Raw genomic sequence first — 15,102 nt, forward strand, 5'->3', positions numbered from 1 at the left:
CAGTAAAGGGCAAATTGTCTTCTGGTCTAAAGAAGACAGGGTGTTGTCAGTCCTACTCATATTAATTTTTTCTCCTTTTGAGTTTGAGTCGGTTATTTATTGTAATTTCTGTTCATTTTGAGTTTCATTTATTTATTGAGGGTGATTTGTGGTAGTCTTACGCTTGGAAGATTATTTGACTTTTTTTTTGTTCATTTTTTGCTTAGTGGAGCTCTTTACTTTTCTTTGAAAAACAAATTATGGAAAGTTTTTAAAATTAATTTCTGTTCGTTTTTTCTTGACATACTCATCTGTCATGGAAAAAAAATTGTATTTTATATCTTTTCGGTTTTTACCATAAGAAGTGTTTCAATGAGCGTTTGAACAAGAAAATCTACCCCCCCCCCCAAACAAAAAGGACAATTTACTAAATAGTGGCGATTTACATAAAATATTTTTAACACAACATATAATTGTTATCTCACCAGACGATATATCGCTCTTTTCTGAATCAAATCATGAAAGTACTCGTTCTTAGGATTTAGAATATATTAAGTTTATAAAGTTTTCAGTTTATTTTACCGTGTAAAAAAAAAAAAAAATCAAGAGCGGTCGTCGTTTTAGACCAAATTTGACTTTATAGGGTAAAATGACAATGTTCTACACGCGTGAAAGCTTGTGCACCCCGATTTTCGTTATCAGTTTTTGACTAATTTTTACTAAGAGTTTACTAATTTTCGACTCGGTCAAAAATTTCGGGGGGGGGGGGGAGGTTCAAACCGGGTGCCGAACTATGGATTCGTATAGAAAAAAAAACAAAAAGATATAATACACTGTTTTCTTTTTCATTGAAAAGGATATGTCAATAAAAAAAGCGAACGGAATTTAATTTAAAATATTTTTTCGACAAAACAAGTTTTAAAGTAAAGAGCAACATTAAACCAAAAATGAGCAGAAATAAAGTCAAATAATCTTCAAGCCGTAAAATTACCACAATTAATCATGAATAAATAAATGAAACCCAAAATAAAAAGAAACTAAAGTAAGCAACGGAGTCAAACTCAAAACAAGAAGAAATTAACATGAATAGGACCGATATCCCTCACGACTTCTCAAGACCATAACACGATTTACACTTTACTGAAAAAAAAAATACATTTTTATTGTTTTGTGTTTTTGACTTTAATAAATAAAAAATACTACAACTTTAAGGAATAAACGCCAGCATATGCATATTAAACTGAAAGTCAATGGTTACATATTTTTTTTTTCAGCAAAGGGCAAATTGTCTTCTGGTCTTGAGAAGACACGGGGTTGTCAGTCCTACTCATGTTAATTTTTGTTCGTTTTGAGTTCGAATCGGTTATTTATTGTAATTTCTGTTCTTTTTGGTTTTCATTTATTTATTGATGGTGATTTGTTGTAGTTTTACACTTTGAAGATTGTTTAACTTCATTTCTGCTCATTTTTGGTTTAATGGAGCTCTTTACTTTTCTTTGAAAAACAAATTATGGAAAGGTTTTTACAATTAATTTCTGTTCGTTTTTTCTTGACATACTCATCTGTCATGGAAAAAAATTATATTTTATATATTTTCGGTTTTTACCATAAGAAGCGGTAAAAACCCTCCCCCCCAAAGAAACAGACAATTTTCTAAATAGTGGCATTTTACATGAAATATTTTCAACACAACCTATAATTTTTATCTCACCAAACGATAGATCGCTCGTTTCTGAATCAAATCATGAAAGTACTCGTTCTTAGGATTCAGAATATGTCAAGTTTATAAAGTTTTCAGTTTATTTTACCGTGTAAAAAAATCAAGAGCGGTATAACGTCGTTTTAGACCAAATTTGACTTTATAGGGTAAAATGACCATGTTCTACACGCGTGAAAACTTGTGCACCCCGATTTTCGTTATCTGTGCCCCTGACTACCCTAGAATTCACCCTCAAACCAACTGCGGCTAATGTGAGCCACCCATTGAAAGATAACGGTCCCTGGATAACTGACTAAATGTTAATAAACAGATGAAACCTGGTAGTTCCAGCGATGCAGAAAAACAAGAGACATTTTTAAAGGTGTTGGAATACTTTCAGGAAATGACGTAGATCAACTAGCTATCAGTGACCAAGGTGAAAAAATGAACCTTTTTTGCCAGGAGATGCGCTTGAGTCCCATAGAACAAAGTGTACGAAGAAGCTGCAAGAACAGTTGAAGGATGAGTTTGTTATTGCCAATATTGACAGAAAATCTGACGTAGTTACTTCTAGTAAGATGACTTCTCGCATCCTTCATGAATGCTCCGACATTGAGAAAAAAGGAATCGACGAGGAAGAAAAACTGAGAGCAATTCTTGCAGCTGCTAAATTAATTAAGGGTGGTATCAAGAAGCTGTCCTCGCAGAAAGAGACCTACACAATCCACAAAGATATGTGAAGAAGAGCTGCACGAGTATATACCAGAAAGCTTAGAATTGTTTCTTCAGATGCTTTTTACTGGAAAAAACATTTCCACGAAGATTTCATCTATCGGACATACTGTTTTCCAATCAGCACGTCCCCGCGCTCTGCTTTTACCTTCGCAATTCGGCTTTGCTGTGCAGCTAGACCAAAACCTGAAGTCACATTTTGTTATTGGCAGTCAAAATGAAAAAGCGTTCTGTTCATCATCCGCTGAAGTGCAAGAGTTCAAAAAGTGTACTGCATGCCACCAACAAGCAGTAACCCACTTCCGTAGAAACAAGTTTGTCCATTATGTGGCTGACAATTCGGATCATAATATTTTAACTTTTATGACAAGGGTACTTTCCATGGTTTAGCTATCATTGCAGCAATAGCTCTAGCCTCAACAAAAAAAAAAATTGGATTTTCCCAGGCTAGAAATAACAGGAACTGATACTAACCGATGCTCTGCAATTCTACAATTGAATTACAAAGGAAACGACACAAGTCTTTCAGCTATATAATATGAGAATATCCTGCGAATCTAAAATTGTAATCCTTATCGTGAACTTGATTTGTTGTGGGTACCTAAAAGCTCCACGGCCTGCTTGGAATGTATTCATGCAAGCAACATTTTGAGGACCAGCTGCAAAAGCAGGCATCTTCTTTCTACACATGATCGATCTTTCTTCGAGTAATGAGTCCTGCTTGTATTTTACCTTGCTGTTTGTAACCGAACAAGAGGAGAAATACGGAATCGTGCCTACCCTAATGTTTGACGAGGTCCTATTGGTGAAAGTCTATGAAAATAATAGAAAGTGAAAACTTGGAACCATACTGAAAAAGATTGTCATGAAACTAGGAGGAGTCAATCCTCTCATGAGCTTTCTCGGTTGCACAGGACACATCTTGCAAGGGTCAGGCCTGAAATAAATTCTTGAAATCGTTTATGCTGAAAAAACAGTACCTCATATATAGAAAGGAAAGCAGTAACTCGCGCTTCGCAAGGAAACATGATCACAGCTTGGGCACTCCAGATTTGCCTATTAAAGGTTAGAGAATTTATGATAATAGATCCATTGCAAGCTTTGTATGAAGGAGTCATCGACGGTAGGTTAAGCTTGGAAGATGTATGTAAACATCCAGTTCTAAAAGATCTTGAAGCTGCATTTAACAAGCAGAAGGAAAAGCTTTAAGTTTTTCCTCGACATATAGTACAACCTCACATATAGTAGAACTTCTGCTCGTTTCTAGCTTTTATATCACTATTCGCAATCATCTACAAAAAACTTGTGCTTTTTAATTTACTTTACCATCGCCAAAATCTTTTTAAGAGTCTAGGGTATTAATTTTCCCTTTTTTTTCTTATGAGAATAAGACTCAATCTAGTATTTTCGACGTAAAATCTCAAGAAACTTAAAAAGTAAATTTCTGAAAGGTATATCTAATCATACGGACAAAAAGTAAAAAAAAGAGAAAAATATGGAACGAATATTTATTTCGATTCATTAAAACAACTTCTATTTTTTCCTTTTATTTTTCTCTTTTTCAGCATCATCACTTCTTCTCTTTCCTTTTTCCATGGGTTCGTCTTCTTCCCTACTTGGTATGCTGAATCCTTCTATTTTTGGTTCAACTAATCTCAACACTAGTTGTTCATGCTGTATGGACGATTTTTCAAGGCTAATCCTTACCAAGATTTTATCCAATGGCCTATAATAAAGGAAAAAATCTTTACAAATATATAGAGAACAAAAAAAAAAAAAAAAAAAAAAAAAAAAAAAAAAATCAGGCCCGCAAAAAAGGATTTGGTGGACAGAAGAAGTTTTTTTTAAAGCAATTAAAAAAACGAAACAATTATTTATAATAAATGATCGAGAAAAATTATACACATAGTAAATATAACAAACAATTATAATAAAATAATAAATATACTTAAGTACAACCAAACTTTGAGACGGTCTTACAAAATGCTATGCAGTATCTTGTGCGCTAACACTTACGTATAAAAGTATACGTGAAAATCAAGCACACGAACATCTAAAAAACGCACTTGTGGAACTCGACGTACTTCGAAACACGAGATTTTGTAAAGGCCTCCTCTCATCAACTTATGAAACTTCTTTTTTAACTCGCCCAAGGTGACAACCGATGAAAACATTCATTTAATTCAGTTAAGTAAACATTTTGATATTAATCCCTTCGTCTAAACGGTTTGATCATTCCAAGACTGCTTATCCTATAAGCCTGATTATTTATCTTTGGCGATTCATAAGACATAAAAGACGTCAGAGGTGGTAGCATTACTGCTTGAAATGGTCTCGGTTAGTTGTCGGATAATCTACACCTGCTACTGCTGAAAAATGCAGGATAACTGAGGGTAAGTCACGCCATATATAAACAAAAAATTAAATATTTACATAGATTCGAAGTAAATAAGTAAGATTATATGCAGAGACCAAATTGGGACACTGATCATAGAATGTGGTTTGGGGACAAATATGGTGTAGTGGAGGAACAAACCTTCAGAGGTTTGCAAATAAGCTATATTTACAGTGAAGTACAAGTGATTAATGTTGTTATTCGCCTAGTTGCATATTCTGTTTCAGTTGATAAGTTGCCGGATGTGTTGCGATCTTTCATGGATGTTACCATTACCGCATAAAATGTTGTTATTAATTCCTTTATTTAAACAATAGTCTCCAGTATGCTTTCCTACGGAGTAGTGGTATCAGTCACAACCTTTCGGGATTACCCCTCTATTGGCTGTTGCTTCAAACATTATTAATATCCATGGGGTTCCAAGCCCTGTGTGCGAAACACTAGCTTATTATGTGCCTAAAGTTTATTTATGCACTGGTTCTTATCCATGATTAAACTAAAAAAAAGAAGTACAGTGTAAAAACCACCTTGTTCAATACCCCTATTTAGGAAACTTACTATCCCTCGGCTTGAATAACGAGAATCCGGGTTGCAGCCAAGAGCGGATCCAGGATTTTTGTTCGGGGGGGGGGGTTACTAATTTTCGACTCAGTTTTTGACTAATTTTACTAATTTTTACTAAGAGTTTACTAATTTTCGACTCGGTCAAAAATTTCGAGGGTGGGGGGGGGTTCAAACCAGGTAACCCCCCCCCCGGGATGTGGCCGTGGTTGCAGCGGGAGCTAGCAAGAGACGATCACGTCCCATACTAAGAAATAAAACAGTCCCTAACTCCTAAAAATAATGTCAAATCAAAGAAAAAGTATACTATTAGAACCGCCTTGTCCGAAACTCCTACCTTACAGTCTCTTGACTTGAACAACAAAGAAAACATGTCAGCTTGAAAAACAAGAAAACTACGATATTTTGCATCGACGATATACTTTTTTCGTTTTTGTTTACTCCTCAGCTAGCTGGGCACTGGAAAATCCTAGAGAGCTGTTTAATGGCTCATTTGGAAGTGAGTTGATGTATTTAAAAATCTTTCATAATTAACAAACATAATTTCAAAAACAAAATAATTTTTTAAAGAAAAACTACATTTTTCTATAAGTCATTTTAAAGGATATTGCTACATCTAGTGCATTTTGTAATTAGAGAAAAATAGTTTTTAAAATAGTAGCACTTATTACAAAAAAAACTGAATTTTCTTGTTTGAAAACTGATTTCTTGATTGATGAATGACGTTATAATCGTAGGTTGTAACAATATATGACATAATAAGTACATGCCATACTTAAACACGATTATCTTTCGACAAGTTATAATTAAAAACCATAATTTAGCCCATAGTAACTGAAGTATTAGATTATAAAAAGCAGCTAAACAATTTGGATGCGCACTGGACCTATAACCCAGCACACTTTGGTAGATTTCTGTAATTTGGAAAAATCAGGTAATGATAAAGGATCTATCAGCCTCTAGGTTTATTTTTTGACAAGATAATTTTATTTTATTTTAGTTTTCAGTCCCAAATGGCTAAAGTTATTATGTAAAATGCAAAAATATTTATGGTGTCTGAGTAACAATTTAATTTTTTGACTAGAACTAGAAAACTTCCTTGAAATTTTAGAATTAGTTTTGTTTTTTACTAGGTTATAATTACTCGATACGTGATTTTATAGGAATAATTTTAAATATTGACAAGAAATGGTCTCATGTGAACAAAAGAAACGAAAGTATAAAAGAGCATTATGACTCCAGCCCATAGCAATTTATAATAAGGAACGAACCTAAGCTTTTAATAACCGAAATATTTATTAGTAGTAGTAGCCCTACTTTGAAATAAAATCAGTAATTTTACAAAGATATTTTTAAGAGACGATCATTAGAACAAACTAATGCCGATATTGGACGTAGTGATCCGGGTTTCAGCGTTAGTTAGCAGCCTAGTAAGAGACGATCACGTCCCATACTAATAAATTCATTAACCTATAACTCCTTAAAATAATGTAAGATCGAAACAGATTACATATTTTGTTATAAACTTCGGATAAAGGATGAACTACAGCCCATAGTAACCGAAGCAATATACATGACTAGCAACCTACGTTATTTAGCTTCCTGGTTCTCTGAGGTTCGTCTCTTACAAAGAAAAAGTGGGCCTTTTCCTGTTTTTAATCAAGGCTGCAGAGGTAGCTAGAACCCAGTAAAAGAAGATCCCGTCCTACACTAAGAGATAAAATAACCCAGAACCCCTAAAAAATAAAGTCAGATCAAAACACAAAGTTTACTATTAGAATCGCCTTGTCCAAAATTATATAAAAGATCAGCAAAGTTAATTATAAACCGAGTACATGAAAAATCAGTCATAAATGGTTTCAGTCAAGAGGATCTCATGTAGTAATTAGTAATAGCTGTTTTCGACTTTAAGTTGAGAAATGTTGTGTATTAGATCGAACTCTATACCGTAGTAAACAAAATAATTAAATAAAACGTAATTTTTGATTGTTTTTTTTATAGTAAATCTTTTCTAAACATGGCTCAACAACCCCAAGCAGCGTCTTTGGGAAGTCTATACCCTTAGACTCCCCCCTCTTCCCCTTTCATATTTTGCCCCATGTTCTATGTACATCTGAAAATAGCCCTTATTCAAGATCTCGACATACAGCTTGGATTTCATCTCATAAAAGGTATTATAGATTCGTCGAAGTTATTCACAGTGATGAAAACACTAAAATGCTGTTCACTTCGCATAACACGTATATTTCTTATAGTACATAAAAATACTTCTTACAAACAAGACCAATTCAATGGTTCTATATAAATTGCGCGTAATTACGTTGTAAATATAAACAGGATTCTTAGTCCCACGAAAATTAATGGAAAAACTATACGTAAGGGTGAACTTCGCCCTTGTCTGTGTTTTTTCCCACCTAAATAATTGACATTAGCATCTAAGTGCTTGAGGGACACCATTAATAGTTTTTGATATCAAAACGCCGTTTTTAGCAACGGTGATGGTTTCAACACCATTTTCAATAATCTTTTGAGTGACAATTTTTTTGTTTCCCATTTTCCTAGTTGATATAGAGATTTGTCTGCCTCCACCATTTAAGCAAATTGTAGTAGAACCAAATGTAAACCCAGAACAAATTGAAGAGAAAATTGAGGTTTGGGCCACCTGATTTTTAGGACTCCTGCGAGGACCTCCAAACATACTTCCTCCAAAGAAGTCATCAAATGGATCATCTTTGAAAAATTCCCTAAATACGTCTTCAGGGTCCCGGAATGTAAATCCAGTGAAGAAACCATTAAAGGGATCATCGTATAGATCTGCAAATGGATCTTGACGAGCCTGAGAACGAGGTCCAGCACCAGCACTGCCATTCAGACCCTCTTTACCATACTGGTCATAATTTCGGCGTTTGTTATCATCAATAAAAACTTCATAAGCTTCTGAAATCTCTTTAAAACGGATTGTAGCTTCTTCCTGATTATCTGGATTTTTATCAGGATGCCATTTCAAAGCCAAACGACGGTACGATTTTTTAATGTCTGCCTGAGACGCGTTTCTAGATAACTCCAGGATAGAGTAAAAATCTCTCATGCTCTCCTTATTTTTTTGTCTCTCCTGACCTTCACTTCTGGGATAATATCTACTGGAAGAGGGCTTAGTTACTGGACCGTCTTCCTGAGCTCTGCCTGAACTACTTGCAGACGAATTAGATGACCTTCCATCTTTTGTCCTTTTATACCCTGGCTGAGATGATGCTGCAGGATCCGTTCCGGTACTTGGCTTCGGTTTTCCGTCCATTTTCGGCTTGATGTCTTCTTCAAAAAGTTTCTCCACTTTAATATAAAGTTTTGCGACAAGATTTGCTGGCCTCTGTCTGCTATCCCTAATATAAACTATGTAAGTATCTGTTATTAATGCCCCCTTTTTAATTTTTATTTCTCCATGGCCAACGTACCTACCTCGTTTTATTACTCCTAGTATCTTTCTTTGCTCTTTCAATTGGAACTTGGCACAAAGCACTGCCTTATCGCCCTCTTGGAAAGTAAATGTTGCATTCCAGGCGGGGTCCAGGCCATTCTTTACTTCCACAGTACGGTATACCTTCCCATTACATTGCATTTTCACATAAAGTACGGGATTCAATATTTTTTCAAGAAGAGACTGACCAAGTAAACATTCTGCATATTGTATGCTTAATCGTACTTCTGAGACCATATCGTTTCAACGTTTAAATTTCTACCCATAATATGACGCGTCGAGTAGTTAGAACCTAACAAAAAACAAAACTAATTTTAAAATTTTCAGGTATTTCTCTGGTTTAAATAAAAAATTAAAATTGTTACTCAGACACCATAAATATTTTTGTAATTTCCATATTTTTAAATTAAGGAACGAACTATAATCAAGAGTAACTGAATTATTATAAGAAATCATTAAGTAGATGATGACACAACATATACTTAACACAAATTTATTTTAGTTATATCCCTTAAGAAATCATCATAAGTAAAAATTTCCCATACCAGGAATAAAACTCGGGCTAACTTGGTGAAAGCCAGCTATCCTAACCATTAGACCATGTTGGATAGATTAAAATATCTGATTAATGAAGTTATCTTTAAGAACAAACTATAAGCCAATAGTAACTGAAAATCAGTAGTAACTCCGAAGTTCTCGGGGTACTAGATTTTGACGAGGGATTACAACAATTCGAAAACCTTAAAAAGAAAACCAAAAGTTTGAAGCTTAGTAAATATCGTTGTAAGAAATCGGATTAGTTTCCATAATCAAATATCTTTGAACAGACGGCGGTATGAAAATACATTAAATTGCCTAAAGAGCAAAAAACTCGTAATTGCAAAAATATTTGTATATATTTTAACTGGGGATTACAACCATTTGAAATCCTTAAAAAAAAAACAAAAGTTTGAATATGACGTAATAAGTGAATGCAATATTTATACAAGTTTATCTGTCGACAAGATAATACTTCTCCTGTAAATTTAAACAAAAAAAAAAATTATTTCATCTCAGTTCTAAGTTATAATTGTATCCTGGAACCAAAGTTTTTCTGAATTAACCCGTAAAGTACGTATCTCTATATTGTGGTCAGATATTTCCGAAAAAAAAATCAAATTTTTCTTTATTTTAGCTTTCAGCTCAGAATCGCTGAAGGCATTATGTAAACTGCAAAACGATTTACGGTGTCTAACCAATAATACTACTTTTTTAATTCAAACTAGAAAAATACCTCAAAATTTTAAAATTAGTTATTTTCTTTGTCTCGAGGAACCAAAGTGTTTTTTGGCTTAGCACATGAAGTACGTACCTCTATAGCGTTGTATAAGTATTTCCAAAGAAAAAATTCCATTTTCTTAGTTTCCAGTTCAGATTCACCAAAGGTATTATGCAAACAGCAAAAATACTTATGCTGTCTAACCAACAGAACTAATTTTTTAATGCATAAAGTTACATAAAGGATCGAAGTGCTTCATTATAAATGGAGACTATGTAAGTTTCATCACATATAGCTGAAACCTAGTAAAGAATGAATCTCAGCACATAGTAACTGAAAGTTAAGATGATAAAATCATCTTCTAAAAAGTTGCTTCTTTGGGGCATAGTGCCATACTTGTCTCGTCTCTTACTATTACTATTCAGATCGTCTCTAACTATTCCAACCAAGAAAAAGCAATAGGCTTTTTCCTGTTTGTAATTTCACAGTAAAGTTACAAAAATCCGTAACAATTAAAGGGTCAATAAAAGAGCATTTTAAAAAGGAACTAAATTCAACTGGTATCAACAATATCTTCCTATACAAATCTTCAATTTGGATAAGAAGATTTATATTGCTCCTATACAAATCTCCGATTTGTACAGGAGCAATAGAATGAAAAATCTTCGAAAGAAGACTGCGGTTGACATACAGCTTGGATTTCATCTCATAAAAGGTATAATAGATTCTAGAAATTCAACATATTTTACAAACCAGTGCTCAGTTCTTACGACTTTCAGTTCTTACGAACAATAAAATTCATAGCGATGAGCGTACAAAATGGATTAAACATATCATAAATTAAACGAAATGTAGAAAAATCTGTTTAAGGTGAAAAAATTATTTGTTTATCTGTTTTTTGACGGATAGTTTCCAAAATATTTATGCAATAAGTAGATTTGTCTCAAACTAAGTAATATGATTTATATTAACAGACGATCATTGGAAGAACAAACCATTGCATATATTGGGCTAAGTTAGCTGCCTGATTCTTTAAGGTTCGTCTCTTACTATTCCAAAGCTAAAATATATAGATAATTTCAGAGACCACACTGCCTTTCCATGACGATAAAATAAAAGTTCAAAATAGGGATAAAATCCTTTTTAATAGACAGTGTATAATAAATTTCACAAAAAATACCAGATATTTCGGTCACTGCATATGTGACCGAAATATCCAGTATTTTTTGTGAAATTTATTATACACTGTCTTAAAAAGGATTTTATCCCTATTTTGAACTTTTATTTTATCAAAGCTAAAATATATTTCAAAAGCTAAATTAAATTTTTATCTTAAAAGCTAAAATAAAATGACGAAGCGAGTTCAGTGAATCGAAACGAAAATTATACAGATTTTAAAATTTTCTAGTGTTTTTCTACGTCGAATTAAAAAATTAAAATTATTGCTGAGACACCTTAAAAATTTTTTGTAGTTTACATAATAACTTTAGCAATCCTGAACTGAGAACTAAAATAAAAAAAATTATTTTGTCGACAGATAAACGTGTACAAATATGGCATTCACTTATTACTTCTTATGTGACGCAATAAGTGAAACTAATTAAAAAATTTTCAAGAATTTTTCTAGTTTTAATAAAAAAATTAAAATAGTTGCTCAGACACAATTATATTTTAGCAGTTTACATAATAACTTAGCGATCCTCAACTGAGAGCTAAAATTAAATCTAAGTAAAGAACAACGTTGGCACAATGTATTATTTATTTTGCGGGTTGCAGCAGCAGTAGTATAACGTCCTCTTATATATATGTTCTTATACCAGCTAAAGCTCATCACATTTTTTGTCTTTCTGTTTGTTTTGTAAATAAAGCGAATATAATCCCATTGAAAAGGTTACTGTTTACAATATGTTGAAAAGATACACAGGGATTGATTTTTACATTAAGGAACGAACTATAATCCATAGTAAGTGAAGTACTAAAAGGAATCATTATAAAGATGATGATAAAACACATACTTATCCTAAGAAATGATAGCATAACAGAATTATATTTTGATTATATTCCTTAAGAAATTTTCATTACTCTAAAAGACGATCATTAGGAGATCAAACCATTACATATATATTGGACTTACTTAGGTGCCTGGTTCTTTGAGGTCATAGTAGCGAACTCTAGGCCATTGCAACTATTTTAATTTCAAAAAGAAGGAATTACGGCAAAAACCTAAATGGTAGTATAAGTAAGCTAAAAGCTATAAAATGTTCCACCGAGATTTGAACTCAGATCGCAGCAGTCAAAGCCAGGAGTGCTGACCACTGAAGCAATTCACTGAAGCATTGTAGAGAGTTGTTCAATGACTCATTTTAAAGGAAATTACTAGATCTATTGCCATTTGTAATAAAAAAAAATTCATTTTAAATAATATATATTTTTCTACAGAAAACTGCATTCTTATGGCCCATTTTGATGAATGACGTCATAATCGTAAGTAGTAACCATACATGAAGTAATGAAATGAATGCAATATTTATACGACTTATCTTTCGACAAGATGATGAAACAGTTCGTGGTAACGAATTATATAGTAAGAGCGACTCGTCTCAATAGTAACCGAAACTCTAAAAAATTGAATTTTAATAGCAATAGATACATCAAAAGAATCGGATGCAGCGGACGATTGCAACCTAGTAAGAGAAGATCATGCCCCATAGAAAAAACAAAATAGCCCATAATTCCCTAAAAGCAGAATCAGGAAAAAATACGAACTATTAGAACCACCTTGCCGAAACCCTGTACAGGAAACTTACCATCCCTTGGCTTGAATAACAAGAAAAATATATTGGTTGAAGATCAAGAAAAGTGGCTGCAACCACGATATTCTGCATCAAGGACATTTTTTTTCTTTTCCACAGATAGCTTGACACTGAAACTATAATTAAGAACAAACTCTAGCCTATAGTAAGTGAGTTGAAGAATAATGTGACAAATATGGATTTCTATTACGTAACTTATATGTTTCAGAAATGGCAATTACATAAAGGATTGGGACAGTTCATTATAACTGGGGTTTATGTAAGTTTCATGAGTAAAGATAGCTTAAATTATATATCAGCATAATCAGGGTTGCAGCAATAGCTAGCAACATAGTACGAGACGAGAACGTGCTATACAAAGAAATATAATAGCCCATAGCTTCTAAGAAATAGTGTCATAGTGAAACACAAAATACCCTATTAGAACCGCCTTGTCCGAAACCCCAATAAAAAAAACTTATAGTTCCTTGGCTTAAACCATAAGGAAAGTCCACAGACTTGAAAAACCAGGAAAGTGTGCGCATCGACGATGCTTCGCACTGACATCTTTGTTTTCCATTTTTCCTTATTCTAAGTTATCTAGGTAATGGCACATCATCGAGAGACCTCTCTAATGGTTTATTTGAAAATAAATTGCCAGATTTACCTGCTTTTGTAAATTAAAAAAATCGATATTTTTACAAATTACTACTTTTTCATATCCAAAATGACGTCATAACCGTAGGTTGTAACCATATGTGACGTAAAAAATAAAACCTATATTTTGATCTTTACTATAATGTCAGGATTACAGCGACAACAGCAACCTAGTTAGACGATAACGTCCCATACTAAGACATATATCTAAGACCGATAAATAAAATTTCAAATAGATATAGATAAATCCTTTTATTAGACAAAGATAATAACATTCACAAAATATACTACTACTACTACTACTAACAACTCATCGCAGCACCAAGCCACCTGAGGCCAACACAGCTACGCACGCTCCTCCTCCATCCCAATCTATTCAAAGCCTCCGTTTTTACACCCTCCCATGAAGTTCCCATTTCTTTTAAATCTTTCTTTATGACGTCCTCCCACCCCAGACGGGGACAACCTGCTTTCCGTTTAGCCCTAGATGGTTGGCCGAAAAGAACAATCTTCGGCAATCTTTCATCCTTCATCCGCACAACGTGCCCTAACCACCTCAACCTTTCTTTCATTATAGACCTAGAAAGCGGTATTGAGCCACATTTTTCGTATAGCCTATTGTTTGAAATACGGTCAGTCAGCCGGGTACCCAGAACAATCCTTAAGCAATTTCTCTGGAAAACATTTATCAAATCTTCATCCACTTTTCGGAGCGTCCATGCTTCAGAGCCATATTTGACCACAGTCATCACTGTAGCTTCTAATATTCTAATCTTGGTTTGCAGAATTATCTTCCTATTCTTCCAGACTTTTTTTAAGTGTGAAAAAACACCCTGAGCCTTGGCTATTCTATTTTTAACATCTTCACTGCTTCCACCATCTTTACTAATAATACTACCAAGGGAAGTGAAGCTGCCCACCTGATCAATCTTTTCATTACTCAACGTCACGTTTTCTTCTTCACTTATTCTTAGCCTTAGTGACTTAGTCTTCCTAACATTAATTTTCAAACCAATACTAGCACCCTGAACTCGCAAAACCTCATTCATTTTGCTCACACTATCATCTAGGATGCTTAAATCATCAGCATAATCCAAGTCCAGGAGACTTTTTCCTCCCCATTTGAGTCCGTAGTCTCCCATTGCCTTTCCTCTGCTCCTTAAAACAAAGTCCATCAAAATAATCCATATAAAGGGGGATAGAACACAGTCCTGCTTAACCCCTGATTTAATACAAAACCAGCTGCTAACCTCAGTTCGTGCCTTAACCTCAGCAGTTTTATTCTCGTACATAGCACTAATCACTTTAATGTATTTGTCTGGTATACCATACAAGGATAAAACCTTTACTAAAGCTCCTCTATCAACAGAATCGAACGCTTGCTCATAATCTATAAAACTGAGGACCAAAGGTGTTTGAAAACTTAGGCACTTCTCAATTATTAACCTAAGAGTGAAAATTTGGTCAACACATCCTCTACCTTTTCTAAAACCGCACTGCTCTTCTCTTAAAACTTTGTCTACGGCATCTCTCAGTCTAAAAAGTATCATATTA

The 15,102-nt window shown here is 33.8% G+C and overlaps 2 protein-coding genes across 5 annotated transcripts in view; both read right to left on the reverse strand.

Moving 5' to 3' along the window:
• Window positions 1-3,904: 3,904 nt before the first annotated feature.
• Dis3 (exosome complex exonuclease RRP44-like protein Dis3) overlaps window positions 3,905-15,102 on the reverse strand; it is a 109,324-nt gene continuing 98,126 nt past the window's right edge. For all 4 annotated transcript variants that reach the window (XM_089093235.1, XM_089093236.1, XM_089093238.1 and 1 more), the window contains exon 8: window positions 3,905-4,136. In XM_089093235.1, coding sequence (XP_088949361.1) covers window positions 3,944-4,136 — 193 coding nt within the window. In that variant the 3' untranslated portion in view covers window positions 3,905-3,943. The remainder of the gene's footprint in view (window positions 4,137-15,102) is intronic.
• Window positions 7,621-9,078, reverse strand: LOC148949193 (uncharacterized). Its single transcript, XM_089093529.1, has one exon. It carries the CDS (start codon window positions 9,076-9,078, stop codon window positions 7,795-7,797), a length of 1,284 nt encoding a protein of 427 aa, XP_088949655.1. The 3' UTR covers window positions 7,621-7,794.

This window comes from Artemia sp. Qi Xiang Cuo, chromosome 8 (assembly GCF_049724085.1).
Source record: "Artemia sp. Qi Xiang Cuo chromosome 8, ASM4972408v1, whole genome shotgun sequence".
Classification (NCBI taxonomy): domain Eukaryota; kingdom Metazoa; phylum Arthropoda; class Branchiopoda; order Anostraca; family Artemiidae; genus Artemia; species Artemia sp. Qi Xiang Cuo.